The sequence below is a fragment of the Canis aureus genome, chromosome 16 (genome assembly GCF_053574225.1).
Source record: "Canis aureus isolate CA01 chromosome 16, VMU_Caureus_v.1.0, whole genome shotgun sequence".
In the NCBI taxonomy this organism is placed as follows: Eukaryota; Metazoa; Chordata; class Mammalia; order Carnivora; family Canidae; genus Canis; species Canis aureus.
In genome coordinates this window covers 18,013,530-18,038,334 of record NC_135626.1, presented here as the reverse complement: position 1 = coordinate 18,038,334, position 24,805 = coordinate 18,013,530, and the positions used below count along the sequence as shown (strand labels likewise).

The following is a 24,805-nucleotide window of genomic DNA, read 5'->3' as shown; positions in this document are numbered from 1 at the left end:
GAGTTCTGAGGGTGGCAAAACACTCACCAGCCCTACAGATGGGTGGGGGGTCACTCCAATGTGAAGGGTGCCCGGGCACACATTTGATGCTGGCCTGGCCCTTCAGCACGTAGCCAGGGGCGCATGAGAAGTGGACAGTCGCCCCAGCTGGGTGTAGCCGCTTCTCAGGACTGTGGGCACCATTCTCAGGGGCACTGAGGCCGTGGCATGGCTTGAGCTGTTCTACTGCAAAGCAGGCAGAGCCCAGTGAGGGTGCCAGGCCTCTAGTCTCCAGAGGTGGCATCTTTTGTCTCCTACCAGAATCTTCCCCTCATAACCATTTGACACTTACGGAGACATTTGGGGGCCCGGTCGCTCCACTTGGGGCTGCTTGCTTGACGGTCATGGCAGGTGAGGATGGCACTACCAGTCAGTACAAAACCCTGGTCGCAGATATACTGCACGGTGGCCCCCACAGGAAATTTGGGGCTAGATATGAGACGTCGGCTGTGCTCCACGTCCCCAGGGTCATGGCAAGAAGTCACTATGGGTAGGGGGGTAATGGGAGAAAGTAGCCCAGATAGAACTCAACAGAAGCCAGTCCACCCTGGCTTTGTTCCAAGCCAGCCAATATCTTCATGATATGTGGCTGTGGTGCCTATTTATCTGTCCCTGCCATCTTGCTGGTGCATCCCTCATCTGTCCCCTTCTTATCCATTTTTTTTTATTTTAAAAAAATATTTATTTATTCATGAGAGACACACAGAGAGAGGCAGAGACATAGGTAGAGGGAGAAGCAGGCTCCATGCAGGGAGCCCAACGTGGGACTCTATCCCGGGCCTTCAGGATCACACCCTGGGCTGAAGGCGGCGCTAAACCGCTGAGCCACCCGGGCTGCCCTCTTCCTATCCATTAGAGTCAACAAACACTGGCCATCCATCAGGAAGGAAATATTTGAAATGCTTGGTGGATAACCCTTTGAAAAGGTACTATCCCCATTTCATAGATGAGAAAACTTAGGCTATGAAAGGGGGAGGAAGTTCAAGGGTACTAGCTGGCAACAGCTGAAGTCTGGTTCAGAATCCAGGAGAGAGCCTTGCTTGTATCTTGCATTGAAGAGGGGAATGTGGAGAACAGGTACACTCACCTTTCTGGCAGGAGGGCAGGTCCTCGCTCCAGGTTAGGTCCCACTGGCACATGAGGACACTGGACCCTACCACCTGGTAGCCAGGGTAGCACTGGTAAGTGACGACAGTGCCATGTACCAGCTCAGGCTGAGATGGGCTCTTCCAGCCATTGGGGATCTCAGGCAGCTCCGGACATGTGTCATTGCGGGGCACCTCTGGGGGGCATAGGGGCAGCAAGATGCAGGCCCTCAGCCATCACTAAAGTGACTGTGCTAGCCTCCCTCACCACAAGGGCACCCCAGCTCCTGCCAGTTTGGCCTGGGCCTAGCCTGGCCTGGGCAGGCCCAGCAATGCATTCCTTCATGCTCAAGGGCCCCTCCTTGCCTGTCCCTGACATCATTCTGTCTCTTAGATTCGGGAGTTATCATTTTGGCTTTATGCCTGCCTTTCTTTCTGCCCTCTTCCTATCCATTAGAGTCAACAAACAAAGACAAAGACAAACAACAAACAGAATTCTTTCTTCCTTCCTTCCTTTCTTTCTTTCTTTCTTTCTTTCTTTCTTTCTTTCTTTCTTTCTTTCTTTCTTTCTTTCTTCCTTCCTTCCTTCCTTCCTTCCTTCCTTCCTTCCTTCCTTCCTTCCTTCCTTTTTTAAGATTTTATTCATGAGAGAGAGAGAGAGGCAGAGGGAGAAGCAGTCTCCCCACAAGTAGGGAGCCTGATGAGGGGCTTGATCCTAGGACCCCCAGATCAAAACCTGAGCTGAAAGCAGATGCTCAACCAACTGAGCCACCCAGGTGCCCCTGGGCTTTACTTTCAAAAGCACGTTGGCCAGTTCCTCATGCCTGAGAGAGGAGCCGGGGAGGGTGGGGAAATTGCCACTTCTCTTAAAGATTGTTAGAAGGTAGAAACAAACACCTTTCTGAGTTTCCTCTTTGTTATGAAGGTCTTCCTGATGCCTACCCAAATCTCTCTTGCTGCAACAGAAGGCTCCCTTTCACTGGGCCCTCAGGGAAGATGGAGAATTAGACTGGCTTCCTTCAGGTGATGCCTGGAGCTTTTCCAGCTTTCCCTCGTCAGATTAAGAGCACTCGGGCTCATTGCCCTGGCCTTTCTGACTTGCCATGGTTTGGGATCTGTGTTCTGGCATTCCCTCCCCCAGGTGGTGGGGCAGGCAGGGCAGGGGCAAGCTCACCAAAGAAGTGGATGACAAAGCCCTGCTGGTAGCCCAGCACCAAGGCCCCGGGGTCTGACTGGAACTGTATGGTGACGTCAGCCATGGAGGTAAAGAGCTTGAAGTGGCCACGGGGTCCTGAGTACTGGCCCAAGACCCGGGCTGTCAGGTCGTCCCCATCATAGAAGGTAAGCACATCACCAGGGCCTATGCGCAGCCTGTGGAGGAGGACTGTCAGGGAGGGTGGGCCTGGGGACTCTAGGGTGATCTGGGCAAGAAATGACCCCACAGCTCAGGAGCTGGCTCAGCCTTGCCCAGTGGGCACTCACACTCGTATGTCCAGCATGATGCGCTTGTCCTCTTCTACGTGCACACCCCAGATGCAGTCCTGCCCCCGGCTATAAGGCTCCGGCCAGTTGGGGGAGAGCACCACTCCAGCTGAGTCTGTAATCTCCCCACTGCACACAGCTGGAAGGCAGGGGAGGCCCAGGAGGTGCATCCCCTCCACATCCCCCCCACCCAGTGCTATGTCCTGGGGCTGCCACCGGCCCACAGGAGTGCCTACCCATTGCTGGGAGCCCCCACCTCCTCCTTAGGTGGGGGCTTGAATCACACATGTCACAGGGCCCCTCTGGCCCCAGGTTCTGCAGCTGGCTCTGGTCCCCACCCTGCTCCCTGCCCCGGGCAGGTCTGTCCACAGGTCCCTACTGACCTCGGCAGGCTGGCTCTGTCTCATTCCACTGGGGGTCGTGGGGATCAATGCACTCGATGATGATGGAACCCTGCTCCAGGGTGTAGCCAGGGTCACAGCTGAACTCCACGGTGGAGCCCACGGGATAGGAGGGGGCACTGCTGCTGAAGTTGCCATATTTGACAAAGGGCTCATAGCAGTGGCCCTGTTGGAAGGCTGCAAACCACAGGGGCCAGCCCAGCTTAGCCTCAATTGGGGCAAATGGGGAGAAGGGGGGAGCCTCCCACCCCAAGGCCTTTATCTTCCTGACCACAAATGTATGTCCTAGGCTTGCAGCAGGGGCAGGATGCCCAGAGCACCATACCCTATCATACCCTGCTCAGGAGGCAGGCTTGATCACCATTGTATTCCCAGCACCTAGTTTTGTGCTTCATACACACAGGGCACTCAATAAATGTTTTTTTGAATGAATGAATGAATGCATGCATGCATGCAGGCATGGGTGGTTCTAGAATGTCTCCTGCAGCAATTTTCTTCTCTAAGGGTTGGGGCCTTTTTTGTTCTTCAAACTCTTGAGGATTCATTCTCTTGGACTAGAGGGCCTGGGTCCAGGCAAGGGTCTCCTGCAAGACCAGGGTAGGAATCCCTAAGAACTGGAAGGGAGGGAGAGGGGAGCACCTAAGTGCTAGGTGAGCGAGGGCTAAGTTGGAAGGAGTGATGATGGGTTGGGGGTGTGTGTGTGAGAGAAGAGGTCCTAGACTCAAGCCCTCCACCCCTGTGAGGCCCCAGCAGGCTCACCCTCATAGCGAAGGGCCATGCCTGCGGCTGCCCCACTGCTGTCAGTACTGAGTTCCACGAAGAAGTGTCGGCCAGAGCTGAGCAGTCCCTCAATGGGCAAGTACTCCACCTCATAGGAATCATACACTGGAGGAGCCTCCACATTGTCCCCGTTACGGATGATGAGCCTGGGCCAAGAGAGAGAGCAGAGGCTTGGCTGGTGTCACTGCCCTGGAAGGTGTGGGGCCTAGGCTTGGGATCCATCCTTGCTGTGGGGCCTTAGTAGGCTGCACACTCCCATCCCACCAGGACTCTCCTTACCTGTCATCATCCTCTGCCAGGGAAACCTTCTCAAAATGTAAGTGCAGCCTCTGGCCTTCTGGGGCCTCAAGCAGCCAGTGGCAGGTGAGATTGTTGCTGTAGTTGCCCGGGAAACCCGGGGAGACAATGCGGCCAGTGGTGGCATTGCGGGTCACTCCACCGCAGGCAGCTGTGAGATAGGGCAGGGACTGTGGGCTGGCTTTTGGTCCCAGCTCCACTGGATTCTGAATGGCCTACCAAGCCTACCCACACACCCCGGCTCTTGAGCCCTCTGTGCGTTCGTGGTGCCAAAGGTCAATCGTTGGCCCCTGTGATCCTGCAGCCCCAGACAGCCTAGACTCCAGAATCCTACCTCCTAACCTTTCACTCATCTGGAATTATTCAACTCCTTTGACTGTGGTAGATCTGCCATGGTCTAGCCAAGTGGCCCTAGGTAAGTCACCTTCCCTCTCTGCTGACTCTTCTGGGAGGCCTTCCCCACTCTCCGCCCCCGCAGGCAGAGCCTTCAAGCCCCTTACCCAGGGCCTCCCACCTTCTTGGGTATATCTGCTGCTTCTACCTCATGCCACTTCCCTAAAACCCATTATTGTTTGGATATGTTCCTTAACTAGGACCCCCTGGGGCAGGTGCCAAGTCTTTTTCAGGCCAGGAACAGAGTTGGTATTCAGTGTTGGTTGAATAAAATGAGTTAATGAATGTAAAAAAGAGGGCAGGACTAGACATAGGCTGACAAACTACTGGTATACATGGCATCACCTCCAAATCTTCTGCCCTCAGCAGACATTGCTACCTAGGGCCTGGCCTCGCATACTTCCTGAGATAGCATCACTACCACCATGGTTCCTGGACTGAGCCCCCTGGCCTGGCACTGTCCTTTTTCCAAGGGGAGGCTGAGCAGCTCACCCAGCCCCATCACTGATGGGGCTTGTGGGTTACTTGGCCACAAGCATCTGGCAGTTGAGCAGGGCCAGAGAAGGGGTTTCAAAGACAAGAGGAGTGTGGTTGGTTTCAGGCAGCACTTTCCTCTCCTAGACACACAGCTCTGGAGCCTGTTTGCTCTCAGAGACCAGGCTGCCCTGGCCAGAACATGGCCTCTTTGTCTCTGGATGTTCAAGATGGCAGAATTTTTAAATTTAATAAAACTCCTGGGGCTGGGGGTGTTGTGGTGCTTTTCTTCTCTGCTTCTCTTCAGAGAGGGCAAGACCCATCTTTCTTCTTGGTCTCAGAACAGAACTGCCCTGTGAATGTGAGCATGCCCACCCTTCACTTAAATTTGTCTGGGGTTCCCTGTTACCTCCAAGTCATCTAAGCTTGAGGGGCCATTCGAACCCTTCATGAAGCCGGCTTTCTCCTGACTTGGCTTCAGCCCCATCCCATGTACCTTGCTTGTCCTGTCCTCTAGCGTGCTGCTTTCTGCCTCCACATCTTTGCATATGCTGTCCTCAGGATCCACTCCACTTCCCTGAGCTAACATTCTTATAATCCTTCCATGTGCTCTCCCTGGGAAGCTTTCTTTGCCTCCTTCCTCATCTTGGAGCAGCTCTCCCTCGCTTGGATCCTGACCATGCCCTGAATTCACCCCATCACAGCTTGGTCTGCACAGAGCTTGCTACATGCCGGTTTTCCTGCTTGCCAGAGAGCTCCTTGAGGGCAGAGACTGGATCTGACTTATTCACCTCTGCTTGTGCCTAGCACTCAGGAAGCATTTATAAGATGGAGTAAGGTTCAAGAGCCCAAGCTATTAAAAAGAAAAGGAGAGAAAAGAAAAGATACCCAAGCTGCCTTGCACACTGCAGACTAAACGCCCCATCTTCCTTCTGCCAAGAAGCCCCTCTTCACTGGCAGCAACCTCAGACTTCCTGGTCGTGCAGGTCCAGAACCTGGGAGGATGTCTCCTTCCACTTGCCCCCCTCCGTTTGTCAGTATCTCTGGGACCTCCTCCCTCCTTTCCCTTCCCAAAGTCACTGTCTATGTTCAGACCCTCTTGCCTGCCTGGACTCTAGACACCACCTGGCTTCCTGGCCTCCTGGTCTCCAGACACCACCTGGCCTCCTGGACTCCTGGCCTTCAATTACCACCTGGCTGCCTCTCCTGAGGAACAGTTCTGAGCTCTTCCCTGGCTGTTTTGAGTCCCTGAACACTCCCTCACCTTGTTGCCTCTGTGTTAACTGCTCTGCTAAGTGTTCCCTCCATTAAAATGTCAAATCTTCCATGTCACTTCCCCCAGGAAGCCTCCTAAATACCCAACTAAGAATGATTGCTTCCTCCCTGCCCAAGTCACTTTGTGTGTCTTCATTGGTGCTTCCTTAATTCCTGCTCTGGAAATTGGTGATCCATGTGCTTTTTGCTTCCCCCACTTCCTGGAATTGTAGGCTTTTTGAGGGCATGATCCCTGTTTAATTCAGCTCTATATACCTGTGGTGCCTCTATGTAGGAAATACTCAATAATGAGGTTGGATAAACGCTACTGAGGTATGGGACCATTTTTTGGCTTCCTTATAGAGAGCAAATGGAAGGTTCCAGGCAGCAGCTGAGAGCAGGGATAAGCCCCCCACCTTACTCCTCTGTTTAGCAGAGTCCCCCAGAGCCACTTACCAATGCAGACAGGCTCCTGGGAATCCCAGAAGGGCTGGGTGGCATTGAGACAGGTAAGAAGCCTGGCACCCTTCAGCTGGTAGCCAGTGGCACAGTAGAAGTGGGCGCTGCCTCCTGGGTGGAGGCTGGTGACAGTCACAGTTCCATAAGCAGGACGCCGGGGAAAATGGCAGTTCAGGAGATAAGCTGCAGAGGGAAAATGGGTGACACGTGTTTGTGTGTGTGTGTGTGTGTGTGTGTGTGTGTTGGGGGGCTGAATCATAGCCAAGGCAAAAGGGGCTTGCCACAGCCTGCCTGGACATGTCACTTGGGGCCAGAGGAAGTGTCGGGAATTCTGGGAGAGACTCTGATCCCCTCCCCAGAAGGTGCCAGTGATATTTCCAGCAGCCTGGGCTGGTTAGTGGAGCAAGCACAGAGCTGGAAGTTAGGAGGCTTGGCTTCTGGTCCAAGCTTTCTGATGTTTTTGGCAGGTTTTTTAGCGTCTCTGTGTCCCAGTTTCTCATTTATTTAGTGAGTTTCAAAATGCCAGCCTACCTACAGGGTTATTAAGAGAATAGAGGGGATAGTATTTTATTCAGTGTGGTATCCCCGAATCCAGCTGGTAGCCCGTCTTTGAGAAATGTGTGCTGAATGACTTATAGATGTGAAAGCACTTGAAGCAATGAGGAGTCTATTCTGATGTAAGCATTCATACTATTTTTCCTATAGGGGACGAATAGGAATTACAGCCAGAACGACTGAAGTCAGACAGTAAAAGCTTTCCCAGTATTCACTGGCAAGGGCTGTGGACTTCTTTTAAAAACAGGATGGGGCGAGGGTGGGGAGGCAGGGCACGCCTTCCTTGGAAGTGGGGGAAGGGCAAGTTGCCTGGGAAACTTGGTAACTTTTGGAATTGTCATACCAAGTATAACCAAATGGTGGCAGCAAATCCTACAAAACAACCTGGCAAGTCCCAACATAGAGCCAAGCCCCAGGTGATACTAAAGATGGGGGTCAGGGCTTGGGTCCAGAGAGGTGCGAAAGAAGGCCAGAGGGGTCAAGGAGAGAGGCTGAGTGAAGGCTGGGCTATGGAGTCTGAAAACCCTTGAGGGTGGTAAGAGGGATGGGGACCATCTAGATTGAGGATCTTGGGGTGGAGGTGCCCACCCTTACTGATGGCACTAGGCAAGATGGAAAGAGAGGTCTAGGCAGGAGCTCTGCTAACTTCTGTGTGATTTGTATAAATAGAAAAAGGGGCTGTATCTGAGCAGAATGGGGTCCAGAAATGGGTTTTGTGATTTTCACCTGTCCTGGCTGTAGTCACTGGGCTTGTGCAAAGGGAGAGGATGGTTTTAACTCTTCCTTCTCATGACAATGAGTGGTTACTTGTAATTGGCAGGCAGGGCAGGGCAGCACTTAGGGGACTGTCTGGGTTTGAAAAATACAAGCTCCCCTACTTGCTGTGCCACCTTGGGCAAATTACCTAACTTCTCTGTGCCTCTGTTTCCTTGTTTACCCACCCATTCAGAGTACTGCATCTGGTGCTGTTACAAGAGAGGTTAACTGAGAGGACACATGTGCAATTCCTGGCACAGAACAAATACCAAATGTCCCAGCCTGCTGTTATTGTTAGTAATCTTGATTCATAAAAGCACTTCACATCTGCAGGCACCATCCAGCTTCTAAAATGCCTTTATACTCTTCCTACTTGAGGTCTACAACATGCTTGGGTGGAAGGAAGGCAAGGCATGGGTTCTTAAGGATGAGGAAAACTGAGGTTAAGAGAGACCGGGGCACTAGTCCTGATCCCACAGCCAGTGAGCAGTAGAGAGGGCACTTGAAGCTCCTGGCTCTGGAGCCCATTGCGTTCTAATCCCCTCTCCTACCTGTTTCCCTGGGTGAGGTAGAAATCAGGGCTCAGGAGTCAGAGAAACCCATGAGTGACACACAAGGCTGGTCGGTTAGGGTGGCCATCCACAATGACCTGGGGAGAGACCCCAGGCCAGAATGGGATGGGCAAAAGAGTGTGAGGCACTCCAGCCAGAGTGCAGGGAGGGGGTGACATCCAGAGAGTTCTAGAGGTCTAAAGGTGTCAGTACATCTGGCCACGAACCAGATGTACTGACACCTTTCCTGTGAGTTCTTATCACAACTCTGGGAAGGGCGGTCCCCCATTTCACAGATTAGGAAACTGGGATGAGGTGAGAACAGGAGGCTGGGGGCAGATGAGGAAGCCCCCAGACTCCATCGTGGCCACTTCCCAGGAGGAGCTTCCTCCTGTTGCCATGACTACCGTTCCCAGGGAGCCTGGATGACTGCAATCTGTTGAGCTATTTTCTCCCTGGCGTCTGTTTCTGGGGCCAAGTCCAGTGCCAGGAATGCTCAGGAGGGAGGAGGGGCATGCCTGGCAGAGCCCTTTGCTTCCTCACCCTGCCTGAGGCTGTGGGAGGGGAACTGGAACCTGGTTCTGCAGTTGAGGCCCTTGTGGGGGCCCATCCTTGTGATCTCCAACATTATCCTGGGTAGCACAGTGATATGGATACCAGTCCCCTCGCCCCCTCTTCTGGCACCCTCTTTCTCCAGCCCAGGGAGACACGCGTGTGAGCACATGCTCCTCCTGTTCCCATCTCTGGGATCAGGGCTAATTACAGCCTATAATTAGGGGAATTACACTCATTAAGGAAAGAGCTGATCATTGACAAAAACTGGGCCGAGGAGGGAGGACTTCTGGGAGCTGAGCAGAAGGCAGGGCTGGGCCAGCTCTCCCAGCCCCTCCTTGGTGTCTGCACCCCTCCCTGGGCCTCCAGCTCACTGCCTCTCAGCCACCTTTGTCTGGCCAACAGAGGGAAGGTCCAGGGTTTTGTGCAGAGGAATTTGCGGCAAGAGAGAAGGTTACCGTGGCGTGAAATTATGCCCGCTGCTAAGGAGGATTGATGAGCCATTAGGGAGGCTGGCCGGGCCGCCTAGATGCTCACCCTTGTCTCAGCTGGCCCCTTGCCTCTCTCTGCCAAGCCCCGGGCCAGCCCCTGCCCACCACCAGGCTCCCTGCTGCCACACCTGACTGCTCTCCCAGTTTGGGTGGAGAGGCTAGGGAGGGGTGAGTGCTGCTTAGGTGGGTTCCAAGCATCCCCATCTCCAGTCCCTGTCCTCCTCCCTGGGCTATGGACCCTGCAAGGCTGTGGAAGTGGTCCCTGACAATGTAGGGCAATGCTATACTTGTTCACACCAATTATTTCCCCATTAGCACTCCCCAGTCTGAACTGGTTACCCTGTCACAGCAGTACAAGGGATTAAGAAGACTTTGCCTGGGGAAAGGGTGCCAGGGCCAGGAAAGATGCTGATGGAAGAGGGGCAGAGGCAAGCCCCAATCCCTCCCTTTTGTATCCTGCCAGCTCTTTAATACTTGTTTCTGGTTCCTTCATGGAACCAGAACTAAGTTCATGGAATGTGCTAAGTGCTAAGCACTTCACGGGAACCCTCTGGTATAATCTTCCTCATGCCTTTATGGAGGAAGTATATTGGTCACATGGTACAGCAGAGGAAAAGGAGGGTTTGAGAGGTCAAATGACCTGTCCAAGGTCAACAGCCAATGGGAGGGAGATTTAGACACAGATCTGCCCGTCCCCTGAGTCTGTGATTTTCCCATTCTATCTTGCCACTCCCCTATTTCCAGAGGTGTTCTGAGCTGACTGGGTCCCTAGGGTGCTAGGGTGGGTGAGGCAGTTCAGGAAGACCAAGTTGGTAGCTAAGGACCTCCAGAAGGTCACTATCAAGCCCCTTTGATCTTGACCACCTTGCATTTAGGAGAGAGGGCTTCTATTATTATTGCCTATTTAAGTGTCCACCTCCCCTAGAGATTCTGGATTCCTTGAGGGCAAAGGATCTGGAGGGTTGATATTGCCATCTTGATATTGTCAATGACCAGCACAGTCTTGGCAAAGATCAGATACCTAGGAAGAGTTTACTGGATGAATAAATGAATGAATGAATGAGTGAATGAGTAAATGGCAGTGGGCACCCCTGGGGCTACCTGATTCTGTGTCAGGCCCCCTTCACAACCAGTTCTCTGTAGGGTAGTAGGTGGAGGAGGGAGGTGTCAAATATGTAATAATCAACTTTAGTTGTACAGAGCTTCACTAGGCACCTGTGTCTGTCCTCCATCATCCCCCCTCCCCTACACAGACCTATAGTAGCACCAGAGATCCCCAGGAGGGCACCCAGTCAGGGCTGGTTCTTCCCTCAGCTGCCCAGGCCTACCTTGGTAGTGGAAATGGAATGTGCCAGGCCCAGCAGGTGGTGGGAGGCTCTGGAACCTCAGTGCTGCTTGGTGGGTGGGGCTACGGATGACTTGGCCCCTCAGTAAGAAAGACTGGTTGGCCAGGGGCAGCGGGTCAGGCCCCCCCAGGCCCTCCACAGTCACTGTCTCCCCCTCTCGGAGGCTGATGTTCTGGACCTGCCATGGAATAGACAGTGAAAAGTAGAGCAGTTAGGCTTCTTCCTGCCAACTGAGCCCCACTGCCCACAGTCTCCTGGGGGCCCCAGACATGGCCTGTCGTCAGGGCTGCTTGGCCACTGGAACCTCCAGGCCCTGGGCTGGGCACTTGAGTGCAAGAGGAGCTCATTTCACCATCTCAGTAACCCTGTGAGATGGGATCTGAAGTTCCTATCCAAGGTCACATAGAGATTATTAGCAGAACTAGAATTTGTAAGCATGTCTTTCTGTCACCAAAGCTATTCAGTGACACCAGGACACCAGCTGCTTCCTGTCCCTTCATTTCTCTGGGGGATGGAGTTGGTGTGTTGAACTAGATGGTGTCCAAGGGCCTGGCCCACCATGTGAGGTCTTAAGCATCAGTCCCATGTGCCCAGCTTCCTCTGGACTCCTCCTGTCATTGGATACTTTACAGGCACCCCAACCCCCAGCCTGCCTCATACTGAGCCTTCCTCTTCCCCAGCCAGCAGCTTCCCTCTCCATTCATCTGCATCCTCGTAGTCAAAACTGGCATCTTGCCTCCTCCCTTACACTCCACGGCCAATCAGTCATTCGGTCCTGTCTATTGGACCCAGATCTTTTTACTACTTTTCATCCCCCCTGCCACTTCACAGCTCCTCGCTGCTATTGCTCACTTGGATCACTACGGCAGCCTCCTGACCGGCTTCCCTGCCTGCAGGGTTCCAGCCACTTCTCCCTCCACGTCAATATTTCTGAACTGTAGCCAGTTAGTAGCCCCAACCTGTGGCCTGATGTGGTGCTTCCTCACTGAAATCCTTTGGTGGCACTCCGCATAGCCCACAAAGACCCCACTATCTAGTCCAAATGCCTTGCTGTGGCCCACAGGGCCCTCCCTAACTTAGCCCCTGCTGATTGCTCAGCCAGGCCCTTCACTGTGCACCCCCCTCTCCACATGCTGGCCACCATTCTCTTCTCTCTCTTCTGGGCCTCTTTTTCTTTTCTTTTCTTTTCTTTTTCCTTTTCTTTTTTTTTTTAAACTAGTCTAGTGATATTTTTTTATTTATTTATGATAGGCACACAGTGAGAGAGAGAGGCAGAGACACAGGCAGAGGGAGAAGCAGGCTCCATGCACCGGGAGCCCGACATGGGATTCGATCCCGGGTCTCCAGGATCGCGCCCTGGGCCAAAGGCAGGCGCTAAACCGCTGCACCACCCAGGGATCCCCTTTTCTTTTCTTTTCTTTTCTTTTCTTTTCTTTTCTTTTCTTTTCTTTTCTTTTTTTTCTTTTCTTTTTTTCTTTTCTTTTCTTTTCTTTCTTTTCTTTTCTTTCTCTTCTTTTCCTTTCTTTTCCCTTTCCTTTCCTTTCCTTTCTTTTCTTTTTCTTTAAGATTTTATTTATTTATTCATGAGAGACACACAGAGAGAGGCAGAGACATAGGCAAAGGGAGAAGCAGGCTCCATGCAGGGAGGCCGATGCAGGACTCCATCCCAGGACCTCGGGATTCATAACCTGAGCAAAAGGCAAACACTCAACCCCTGAGCTGAGCCACCCAAGTGCCCCCAGGCTTCTTTTTCCAATCCTTCCCTCTGGCTATCCCAGGCCTCTCTACCATCACCCCAGTCCTCAGGCCTTCAATCCCTGGAGCATCTTTCTGGGCTTCATACCTTCATTCAGTCAAAGGAGGATTGGACTGCAATAGACTGCCCTGGGGGGAAGTGGCAGTGTGGCCCAGTACAAGAAACATTGGATGGGGGGCCCAGAGATCTGTTCCCTCCCCCAAATCCCAGTTGGCTCCTCCTCTCTATCCCTTAGCTCTGAACATCACCCCCTGCCCATTTTTTCTCACCTGGAGAATGGCCTTCCCCCCTGCTATCCTCAGCTCATCTCTGGGTCTTGGCTGGCTCAGATCAGATTATACCTCTTTCTTACCCAAACACATTAGTGACTTCAGATTGCCCAGAAGACAAGGTGCAAAGTTCTCAGCTCACAGCTGGGCCCAGTGGCTTTGCCAGCCTCATTTGCCCACTCTGTAGTCAAATGCTACACCTCACTCCACCCTTCTGGGTACTTGCATATGCAGGAATGCCCTCTCTTGCCCTTCTAGTGATGCTGGTCATTCTTTCAGATCTCAGGACCACCACCCTCTGCCTTCCAAGCCAGGCCAGTCAGTTCTTTTGCATCAGGCCTTCCGCACCTGTCCCTTCTCTCAGTACGTCTCCATTTTAGCTCAGGATAGCATTTGGGGTCACAATGCCCTCTTCAATAGCCAGTCGCAATAAAGATGTGTGGAGAGAGTGAATGTGTGGGCCACTGGAGGCCTTCTTCGCCAGACACCTGTGAGCCGAGAAGCACAGAGGATGGATGCTGAGCCCAGGCAGGTCCCAGGAGACAGCCGTGCTCTGGGTCCCTCAGACTGTGGGTGCTGAGAACAGATGTGCCCTAGGGACTTCTCTGCCTGGGAGAAAAGACCTAGTAGGTCTTTGAGGCCCAAAAGAAGGCTGAAGACAGGGTGCTGGAACGGCAGCGTCAGCTGTCCGTGAGGAGCCTCCCTTATAGGGCACGTTTGGGTGGAGGGTGCCTGACCATCTGCCAGGGACATTCCTTAGGGAATTCCTGCCGCAGGCAGAGGCTGGATAAGGTCCCTTCAAACTTGGAGATTCTGTGATTCTAGAGTTGGGCAAACAAGACTCACACACGTGGAATCTGTAATTATCGAGAGACGCCAGGCAGCATATAATCTGCCTTAAGTGGCACTGAATGCATGCAGCGGGAATCCTCTGTGCAGGGAGTGGAGGGGTTGCAAGCTCAGGGAGAGTGTGGAGCTGGTAGATCTGCAAGGGCCTTGCAGGGGCCTGGTCTGGGAAGAGGAGGAGGGAGGGAGGATGTCACTGCAGGGAAATGGCTGTGGAGGCAAAAGCAGAGAAGCAGAAATGAACTTAGCATTTTTCCTAGTTGCCACAAACATCCTCTGACCTACAGCTTCCAGCTCGTGACCCTGCTGCTCTGCCACCAGCAGTGCCACCAGTGGTGCCAGCACAGCAATAGCAATTAGCATTCATGGAGCACCTACAATGTGTCAAGCCCTGTTCTGTTTACAGGCATTATTTCCTCCTCGCCACACTTCTATAAGGTACAGGTAAAATCCCCATAAGTAAACAGAGGCTCAGAGAGGCTAAGGAACTTGCAAAAAGATCACTAAGGTGTAAAGTAACAGAAATCTTGCCTTGCTGGAGGCAAAGGCAACTCCTTCTCTTCCAACCTCATGGGGGTGTCGCCTGTCCAGATGTCCAGACATGTTTATTTCCGGACCCCATGCCCACCAGGTTTAGCAGCAGGGTAGATTTTGGTCAGACCAGGCTTTTTCGAAGATGTTGAGATTTATGTTTCCACCAGCCATTCTTCCCCCTCCCTTCCCCAGGAGCCCGTAAGGCTAAGAAAACTGGGAGCTGAGGCTTATGGCCCCCTCAAGCTAGCCTGGCTTCCAGCCTGCCTGGTAGTGAGGGCTGCCATGAGAGCATGGGATGGAGTGGGTCTGGGCTGCCTGGCTCACATCCAGAAGGCACCCTGTCCTCACCTAGGGGCTGTCTGTTGGCTCTGGTCCCTTGGGTTTCAAGCACCCACTTGCCGGCCTGCTGCAGTGGCTGCAATATAATTTGTCACTTGTTTGAGGGCCAGGCCTGACAGGGGCCAGACAGGGCTGAGTGTTGGACAAGGAGGGTGATGAAGTCTTGATGCAATTTGCAGGCATCTGAAGAGCTTGGGAGACAGATTGAAATGTCAGCTCTGCTCACAAGGGCTGTCTTCCCACACCCATAAGCCTGTGACAAGGGGAGGGGAGCTGGGGGCCAGGTAGGGGGTAGATAGAGCAGAGGGAAGACAAATCCCACAGGACCCCGGGCTGTCTAGCACTGCCCAGCTTCCAGCTGACCATGAGTTCAGTTCAAGGAAGGAAATGCAGCCACTTTGAGGGGGCCGACTCCTTTCTGAATGGGAGGTGAGGAGGATTTAGGTTGCCCTCTGCCAGCCCCAAGACCATTAGCCTTGACTGGCCTGTCTGTCCCCATTCTGAAGCTGCCAGTCGGGTCTCCAGAACATGTCCTAACAGTGTGACTCGTGGGTAGGATGATATCAGAATCTCCTGAATAAAACCCTGCACAGGCAGATGAGCCCGAGGATGACTCTGGTGTGTGAGCCCCACCCCCAGAAGATGGCCACAAGCCCTGCACCACTACATTCTCCTGGTCGCCAGCATCCATGTATATAGTCTGACAGAGGCCTGGTTGCATGCACATAGTTCCCTCAAACACATGGCATGGCACACATGTGCCCTCATGCCCTTCTCCCCCACATCCATGTGCTCCCTCATCCACACACTCCATAAAATCCATGTGCTCCCCTACCTCCATGGGCTCCCCCACTCCCAACAGTAGCATCATCACAGCTTCTCCTATGAGACCCTTTATAGTTTCCAAAGCTCCTTCACACCCATTATCCTTTCAGATCTCACAAAATCTCACTAAGGGAGGCAGAGCAGAGTATATTTACTTCTACTCTATAGATAAGGGAACCTTGTAATCAGAAAAGTTGAGAGTTCCTCTTTGGGTCACACAGTAAATGCAAAACAAAGCCAAGATTCTGGACTCTGGACTCCAGATTCCTGGTCTAGTGCTTTGTCTTCAAGCAGTAGCACTCCAGGTCCTGCCCCCAAACTGGAAGAATTCCAGGTGAGTGTCTTAAAGGAGAAGGTGGGCTGAGCTGAGAAAAAGAATTGGGGTAGAGCCCCCCAACAATCCCCAACTGAGCTCCCTCTTTGGATTTGCCATACCTGGGCCAGTCTCCTGGGCCAGGGGAAAACCAGAGGCTCTTGAGTCCTGCAATCAAACCCAGTTCCATCACTGACTAGTTGAAAGATCCTTGGGAAAGTCACATGACCTTTGTGAACCCTAGTTTTGTGTGTGAAACAGATGGTCATAGACAGTTGATAGGGTTGTGAGGATTAAGTCAGATCCCACCCATAAGGAGCTCAGCACAGAACAGGCACAGCTTAGCAGTCCTCTCCCCCTTTCTTGGGGAGATCTGGGCTCTACCTTGGTAAGACCGTGGCTTTTGCCGCAGTGATAGCTCCACCTCAGGTGAGTCAGGGCTTTGCCTAGGAAGCACTGTACCTGGGAGCCACCTTCTGGCCCAGGTCCTACAGCTGCCAGGAAGCAGGAAGGAGGGTCAAGAGCTTGAGGGGCCCTGCCCAGTCTGGCCTATGAGGGGGCTTCCTGAACCCAGAAGAAAGACACAGGATCAGAAGGACTGGCTGGGAGGGCCTTTCGGCATCATATGGTTCATCTCCTTTTACAGGAAGGAAACAGTTCCAGGGAAGGCTAGGGGCTTTGCCTGGTCACTGAGAGATGGGCTGCAGAGGCCCACATGACAGCCTCTGAGCTCTTATCTGAGCTGATGCCCATCCATATCAGACGGGCAGAGTCTGCTCTGAGGATGGGGAGAGGGGCTGAAATCCACAGGGCAGACCTGCCTGCACCTCCATAATCCCTCTCAGATGAGCCTTCTAGGAGCCAGAACAGAGGAGGTTGCCCGGAAAACTCACCCCATTGACCCACCACCCTATTGGTGTCCACATGAGGCCTGGTCCTGGTTCTGGCTATCAGACTGGCAGTTGGCCTGGCATGAGAGAGCTGTGTTCCAATGAGGCCACCTGAGGTACTAGGAGAGAGGCTATGGGCAGCTGTGCCCAGGCTCCAGATGGTACAGAGAGCAGCCAAGCCAAGATGGAGACTGGCAGTGGGAAGGTTCTTGGAATGCCAAGTGCAATAAGAGGCACATGCCAGGCCCAGAATGGCCTGGAACTCTCAGGGGAGACCAGCTGCCTGGAGAAGGGATGGGACCCACATGGGCTGGGGGGCTTGTGCTCACCCATCCTGAAGGGGCTTCTCTGGATCTCTTAAGACAGCCCAGTGCCCGACCCCAATCAAAACAGGCAAACCTCCCCTGATTACAGAGGGCCTGAGCTGGCTTCCTCCATGTGGGCAGCCCAGACCCTCTGAGGCCCTCTGAGGCCTGAAGGGAGGTGGGGGCAGGGGATAAAGCAGGTTAGGAGGGGCTGGAGTCCAGGACACAGAGAGCTGAGGAGTTAGGGGCTCTGGAAGCCCTGAATCTGATCCTCATGACTTGAGCCCCAGACTTGATCCCCAGACTTCAGCCAGAGCTGTGGTCACATGGCAGGGGCTCAGTGTGATATCAGGGATGTGATCTGTGGGTCCTTCACATGCTTCTCTCTTCCCATGGTTTCTCCCATCCCCCCTGCCTGGATTCCATCCCTCTACCTACCCTAACCATCCCTGTGAATTCATGGAGGGGCAGGTAGGGGCTTACTCACAATGGAGAGAAGCCACAAGTTTTTCCCAAAGTCTGAAGGAGCCTTAGGCACCTTCTAGAACTTCTGGCTGCCTCGCCCATTCCAACCCCCACTGCCTGGGCAGAAGGGCACAGCTTTCAGTCCTAGCTTCTGGCAGGAGTGCAATCCAGAAGGCCCTTAGCTCACCTCCCACTTTTGTGCAGTAAAAAGCACCTGTCCCAAACTACCTGGCAAACTTCAATGGCCAGTTTGCCATAGCCACCTGCTTCCCAGTCCAGGCCTGTCTGCTGACCTCTCATTTGTCAGGCCTCAGAGCAGGTATTATGGCCTTTGGAAGGCCTTCTCCGGCGCTCCAGGCTGGTGAAGTGTGCCCCATCCTGGGAATCCTACCGTCCCCTGGGCTTCCCACTCCATCCCAACAGTGCTGAGCAATCTGGAGTCACGACTTATAACGTCTGTGTCCCTTGGGAACTGTGTCCAGCATCCAGCACAGAGCCTGGCACATTGGAATTGTTCAATTTATAATTGCAGAACAAATTCATTCATCAAAAAACGGTAGCTAGTGGTTAATGGAGTGACCTTAGGCAGTTCCCTTTCCTTGCTGGCCTCAGTTTACCCAGCTCTCCATAGGTATTGGTCTGCAGTATTGGTAATTCTTCTGTTCCCCAAGTGACCTGAGTGGTATGGCCTGGAGGCCCAGCTAGGAGCAGAGGTTGTGGAACTGGCCCTGGAAGAAGACAAACTTTTAACTCTTGCTTTGGCCCTGGCTAATTCTGTCCTTTCCACCAGGCCCTTCCCACCATGGCCTCAGACTCTAATTCAGGCTATCAGGGCCAACAAAATCCCCAAGGACTCTGCCCCACGGTCATAGAGGCAGAAGGTGGCACCAGCATCTGCTTGCCACATTTCCAGACAGCAATCCGGGGCTGTGGCAGGTCTTCATCTCAAGGTTGCCTGGTAACAGCTTTGGCATTCTGATGGAAAAAAAAAAAGTGGCAGCACCAGACAGCAGTCACAGGGCTTAGATGAGGGGGGTGGGCCTCTAGAGTGGGGCCTGTGGCCGGGGCCAGGGCTGGGGCAGGCAGAGCCAGCCCCTTTGCCCCATTGTGGAGTGCCAGCAATGGGCTCAGCCTGGCCCAGTGGGCCTCAGTGGGAATGGTAGGCTTGGGGGGCAGGTGCAGCAAGCTCAGGCCTGCAGGAGGGCACCCAACCTGGCATCTGCCCCTTCCCACCCCCTTCCCTACACCTGCAGCTGGCGCCTTCCACCCAGTGAACCACAGCCGGTGCCGCCTCTCATTAGGTGATGATTTTACATTAATTACCTTAATTAAGCGGCACTGAGTGCTAATGGCTGGGGGGGGGGGGGTGGCTGCTCCTAATTACCCAGAGCGAGGGGCACAAGGCTTGGCAGAGCAGGAGCAAATGGTTACAGAAAGAAGGGAAGGGGCCCACCGGTGGTGGGAGAGGGTCCCCCTCTTCTGGATTTGGCTCAGAGACCTGGACCTGACATCCCCAGGACAGGTGTAGTTGGCTCCAGGCCCAGATCCAGGGGCTTTGGGATGGATGGGGGCAGGCCTAGAGCTGGGAGGAGGGAGCACAGCCCTGTTTCTTGGACTCCTCCTCTGCCCCCTTCTCTGTGCTCCTCAGTCACCTGTCCAATTCCCTCCTTCACCTCCATTCTGTCTCCAGACTCAGGCCACTGTAACCTCCTTCCTTCCTTCCTCCATCCATTTGTGCATTGTCCCTGGAGCCAGTCCATGGAGACCCCATGCTGGGCCCTGTCCTCCAAGGTACCCCTCAAGGAGCTCACAGTCCAGCTGGGCATGTGGCCAGCTATTAACAGACTCATAGGACGAGGCATGAGAAGAGAAGTCACAGAGAAAGTAACACCAAGTGCGAGTCCTGGGAAGGGAGAGTAGGATGACTCTTCTGGGCAGAGGGATGAGCATGCACAACTGGGGTTTGTGGGGAGGGCAGGCTCATCCCATCCAGTTAGCTGCAAGCTTCTCAGTGCGAAGGGGTATAGACAACAAGGAAGGGAGTGGCTAGACGCTGGTTAGAGGGACTGGCCTTGATTCAGAGGCCTCTGGGAAGGTGTGGAGGGAAGAATTGATTTCATATGGGAAAAATGACTGCAATTGGAGGGGTGCCCAGCTGGCTTAGTCAGTAGAACGTGTGACTCTTGATCCCTGGGTCATGAGTTCAAGTCCCATCTTGAGTGTAAGAACTTACTTAAGTAAAATAAAATAAGGGGCACCTGGGTGGCTCAGGTGGTTAAGCGTCTAGCTCTTGATTTCGGTTCAGGTCGTGATCTCGGGATCGTGAAATGGAGGCCTGCATTGGGCTCCACGTTCAGCGGGGAGTCTGCATGTGGAGTCTCTCTCCTGTCTGAACTTCTCCCTGCCCGGCTTGTGCTCTCTCTCTCTCAAATAAATAAATCTTTAAAAATAAAATAAAATAGGGCAGCCCATGTGGCTCAACGGTTTAGCGCCACCTTCAGCCCAGGGTGTGATCCTGGAAACCCCAGATCAAGCTGGGCTCCCTGCATACAGTCTGCTTCTCCCTCTGTGTCTCTGCCTCTCTCTCTGTGCGCGTCTCTTGTGAATAAATAAATAAAATCTTTTAAAAAAATAAAATAGCAAAGTGACTGCAGTGGAGGTGGAGGGCAGTGGGGGCAAGCATGAGTGGGGTGACTAGTGAGGCAACCACGGCATTACTGGGGGAAGGATGATGGAGGCTGGAATATGTGGTGGTTGTGGGATGGAGGGGAGAAGCAGGCAGATCTGAGTTTTGGGGAGTGCCATGATAGAACATAGGCATGAGCTGACGGGACGCAGAGAAGAGGGAGAAAGAAGGGCCAAGTCGACCTCACCATGCACGCTCCAGGCACCATCCACATTGCACAGTGGTGGCCCTGCTCTATGTCTCTGATGGGTTAGGGTCCATCTCTGAGGTCAGGAGTGGTGTGGCAAGCAGGTTTGGGGGAACAAAAGGTGAGAGTTGGCTTTGAGATATGCGAAGGTGGAAGAGCCTATGTTATATCCATGAGGACCTACAGGCTCAGGTTTGAGGGTTAAGAGAGAGTCTTAATCCCAAGGGAGAGATGAGATGGCCCAGGGAGGCAGGGGGCAGGAGGTTGGGGCTGTGGGCCTGACTTGCCCACTAGCTAGTTCTCTCTGCTGGTGCACCGTGTCTATCTTCCCCACCTTTGCACTCCAGGAGCCAGCATGAGGCCTGGCCCGGGGGAGTATTTGCTGAAGGAATGAGTGAGTGGATAAGTCAGCCAACAAGGCCCCATGGCCTTTTCAGGCCCAACCACGCAGCCCTGCATTCTCACTCATCAGCCACATAAATTCAGACACTCCCCCACTCCCCTACTCAACCAAGAGTAGAGCCGCTCCTCAAGCTCTCCTGAGCTCCTGATGGAGCCCCTGGGAAAGAGCATGGGCTCGCCTGGCTCTCTTGCAGCCCCTCTCAGCTGAGAGCATGGAGGGATAGGAACAGTAGCTTTTCACTCTCTGGTATGGACGGCAGAGGCTCGTCAAGTTTTAGGTCCAGCCCTGGTTCTAGGCCGACTGATGCCCCTAAGCATCCCCACCTCCCCCAGTAGCCAGCATCCTTCTGGAAAAATAACATATTAGCCCCAGCTTTGTCCCCGTGGGATCCAGGTCACTTACCCTGATTTCTACACCGTAGCCAGGGTAGACGGAAATGTAGTAGAAACAGTCCAGGCCGACATCAGTAGGTGAGCTGGGGGCCACGGGGGAGTCCAGAGAGCCCTCTGGGCCAGAGAAATTCCAGCTACAAGGGCCTGGGAGGCAGGAGGAAAGACAAGGCTAAGCCTAGCTCTGGTGCTGTTGGTTCAACCAACGCTGACCCGTGTATGCGTGCATGTGCATGAATGCGTGTGTGTGTGTGTGTATGTGTAGTGAAGCCTAGCTCTAGGGGAGTCTACTTCCCTGTTGAAAGAAGGGGACCACCTTTTCTCGAGTACCTATGTGTAATCTTATCTAAGTCCTCACAATGGCTCAATGAGGTGTGTCTTATCACCATTTTCCAGATGAGGCTCAGGGAGGTTCAGCAAAATTTCTAGGGTCTGTTGTAGTTGCTTCCAATGAGGATTTTAACCTAGGCTATCTGGTTCCCATCCCATGCCTCCTGCAGGCTGGCCCTTGGTGCCAAAAGGCAAGGCAGGTGTCCACAGTAACAGGGACAGAGGATTTTAGGGGCCCACAGTTTCCCCATCCCCATTTGTAGATCTGCAAGCCAGCAAGTAGCTGACCTGGTGGCTGGACCGTGGTGATGGTGGTGGTGATGATGGTGGTGGTGGTCTCCTCGTCATCCCCCGAAGCTGTAGAGGTGGTGATGGTTCCCTCCATCCCAAGCCCCATGATCTGAGACTTGACCTCTGGAGCCCATGGCCTGCCCATATCTCCAGGTCCCTCTTGGGTTGGAGTCCATGCTCTGCTAGGGAGTGTGGTACTGGGCCTTTCCCCTGGGCCCAGGGTAGGCACTGGAGGTAAGGGAGCTGTGCTACGAAGCACACGGGGCTCTGACTCTAGGCTCCAGGGTCTTTCTCTGGACTGGGGCTGAGTGGGTGCTGCTACCATGGCTGGTGTGGGGCTGGTGAAGACAGGGCGGCTGTCCTGGTTGGCCAGGCGGGGAAGGGGACTTGGGGTGAGTGGTGTAGGTGGGTCAGGCTGAAAGGGCAGTGCTGGCCTCAGCCCCTCCTCGCTGCCCTCTAGCCCTTCTTGTAGGAATTCCTCGAGCAGTGGGTGGTGGTTGAGCAGCTTCAGGGTAGGGGCTGTTGTGACGAAGTGGACACCTCGTTCTGGCTGCTCAGGTGTGGGGGCCACTGTCAGCTCCCCATCCGTCTCTTCCATTCCTGGGGCCTGCCCTTCCCCCATGGTTGGGGCCTCTGAGGAGAGTCCTGAAATAATAACGAATGATCAGAGATTCTCCCCCTGCCCTACAGTGAGCAGCATCACACCCAGTCCAGATAGTAGGAGATCTATCTCTGTTGACAGAGAGGCTTGGGAGTGTACTCACTGTTGAGAATCAGGAGCTATAGAACTTCAGAGCTGGAAATGAGAGGATATCACATATTTTCGGGATATCATGTGAGAGATCATTTCTGCTCCAGCACCAGATGTGGACACTACTAACTTATCTTTCCATTATTTCCTGCTTTTCACAGACTTGGCCTCAGAGTCCTTCTAAACACAACACTCCAGGCAGCCATGCTTGTTACCTTAGACCGACATGAGAAATAAATATTTGCCATTTCTAATTGGGGCCTTATTTTATACGTGAGGAAACAGGAATTGGCTTCAACCAGTGACTTGAAGACCTGAGGTAAGACCCTTAGCAAGAATGCCATCCCCCACCATGGAGACTTTCCTGCCTGAGGTTATAGGGCATTCAAATTCATTTTCTGTTCTCAGTGAAGCTGCAGTGAAGTCTCAGGAAATGCTTCATATATTTGGGGTTTTGTTTTAGATTCCCCAATGGGTACATGACATCTTTGTTAGGGTCCCATTATGTCCCATTTCTCTCACTTATCAGAAAATCATCTCTTTTATCCATTTTTTTTTTTTTGTTTTGTTTTTGTTTTTGTTTTAAATCCTTTTAGAGCAGTGATGTGAAGAGAGGGGGAAGAGCCAAGCTCTAGAGTAAAGCATGTGTGGCTTTAAACCCCAAATCCATTCCACTCTGGGGCTGTGTGACCTCAGGCAAATAACCTAAACTCTGAAACTTAGTCTACTCATCTATAAAATGGGGTTTCTTTTTTAGGATTAACTGAGATGATATTTCTTTTCCTCATTTGATCCAATCTCTCTGAATTCCCATTAGTTTTCTCTTGTTTCCCTCCCATTATCTTTCTTGTGATACTAGCCAAGGTCCATCTAGGGCAGGGTCTAAAGCAGGGATTAGTTAGGCTCAACTCATGGCAGACATTGTTAATCAATTTTGGGTATTTCTTGCTGAGCCACATGGGACTTCAGAATCCTTCTCAACACAGTTATCCAGGCAGCCACTACTAATCAATTAGATAGGCTGTGGAAGATAAAACTTATTGCTTTTGCTGGTTTGAGATACAAATTGTTTGCTATTGATTATTTTGACTTTTTTAACCACCATAGCTGGACAGATGATGCATATTCTGCTTGTGGCCCACTAGGCTCTTCAGATCCTTAACTGCCAGGAAAAGGTCAATGAATTCTGGCTCCAGATTCAGCTCATACAGAATTTTGCCAGCTTCGAGAAGGATGGGAGGATATTCTAATTCTAACAGCTCTCAAAATGGCTGCATGAGCACTTGACAGGAAACACAGCCAGGGCGAGTTAACAGTTTGCAAGAAGAAGGTTGGTTCCTCTGAATGTCTGATGGTGGGGCTGTCATTCCACAGGCTCACACCCACCCCATGGATTGGCAGGCATGAGGAAGTGGCAGATGGCCTACATTCTGTTCAGGAGCCCATAGCAACTCTGATGTGTCAGACAAATGGGAGGAGGGAAGAGATGGGACAGGAGAAGTGGGTGCAGGTAAGAGGGCTGGCTCTCCATTACTCTGGGTCAGAGGGGCCTTGGTGTCCCAAAGCCCTGAGAAAACAGGACAAACCCTTATCTCCTGAGATGCCCACTAAAGCAGCCCATCTGTGCCTCGGCATTCTGTGCCAGTCACTGACGATACAATGCCCAAACTAGATGCCCAGCCAGGCCCATACCCCCTGGAGCAGATGGTCTGCCAGTGCCCTGTGTCTTTCATTTGAGTCAGTAATGGAGGGTCCAGGCAGTGCCTATGTCATGCCAGGACAGGGCTACTCTCTTTGCCCACCTCCCAGATGTCACACAGTCTTTGCCAGGTGAGCTGAAACTGATTTTAGCATAGCACAAGGAAGAAGAGCCTTTCTCATCACATAGGCTACAGACTGAGTCCCCTTCCTGGATTGCCCAATAAGAGATGTGGCCCGTGGCTTCCAGGCTAGGGAACTGGGATTCTTCACTGGGGGATGAAGGGCAAAGAGATCTTCTGTCTCGGGAAGGGACCATAGTGGGCACAGCTCCTCCCGCCGGCTGCCAGGTAGGTGCTGGGCAATGGAGCAGAGCTAATGGGCACCTCCCGTCACTGTCGATTGCACTGATTGTGTTATCTGGGGGGACTGAGCACTTGGTTAAATGGGATCGAGACAGCATATCAAACAAGCAAATTGATTCCGTAATCAGCTGCCACTTGGTCCCAGAGGATGCTACCCACTGTCAGAGAGGGTAAGACAATTTCCGGGAGACAAGCCATTTCTTGGGAGAGGGCATCTCCAGATCTCCTGGATGACTCTGATGGAAGCC

The 24,805-nt window shown here is 53.0% G+C and overlaps 2 protein-coding genes across 9 annotated transcripts in view; one reads left to right on the top strand and one right to left on the bottom strand.

Annotated features, from left to right (window-relative positions):
* The window catches only part of PIPOX (pipecolic acid and sarcosine oxidase), a 96,052-nt gene that overhangs the window by 6,398 nt on the left and 64,849 nt on the right, over positions 1–24,805 (top strand). For 2 of the 3 annotated variants that reach the window (XM_077851978.1, XM_077851977.1), the window contains exon 2: positions 22,656–22,813. The gene's annotated coding sequence lies outside the window, so the exon portion shown is untranslated. Of the gene's footprint in view, positions 1–4,209; positions 4,500–22,655; positions 22,814–24,805 lie in introns of those variants that run through there. The other variant, XM_077851976.1, reaches the window with a different exon arrangement.
* The window catches only part of SEZ6 (seizure related 6 homolog), a 45,322-nt gene that overhangs the window by 1,846 nt on the left and 18,671 nt on the right, over positions 1–24,805 (bottom strand). For 4 of the 6 annotated variants that reach the window (XM_077851965.1, XM_077851968.1, XM_077851969.1 and 1 more), the window contains exons 2-13: positions 21,741–22,388; positions 21,136–21,269; positions 10,898–11,093; positions 6,662–6,847; positions 4,067–4,235; positions 3,767–3,933; positions 2,990–3,184; positions 2,607–2,745; positions 2,299–2,495; positions 1,127–1,321; positions 332–523; positions 28–225 (exon numbers count right to left, since the gene is read on the bottom strand). In XM_077851965.1, coding sequence (XP_077708091.1) covers positions 28–225; positions 332–523; positions 1,127–1,321; positions 2,299–2,495; positions 2,607–2,745; positions 2,990–3,184; positions 3,767–3,933; positions 4,067–4,235; positions 6,662–6,847; positions 10,898–11,093; positions 21,136–21,269; positions 21,741–22,388 — 2,616 coding nt within the window. The remainder of the gene's footprint in view (positions 1–27; positions 226–331; positions 524–1,126; positions 1,322–2,298; positions 2,496–2,606; positions 2,746–2,989; positions 3,185–3,766; positions 3,934–4,066; positions 4,236–6,661; positions 6,848–10,897; positions 11,094–21,135; positions 21,270–21,740; positions 22,389–24,805) is intronic. The other 2 variants (XM_077851967.1, XM_077851970.1) reach the window with 2 other exon arrangements.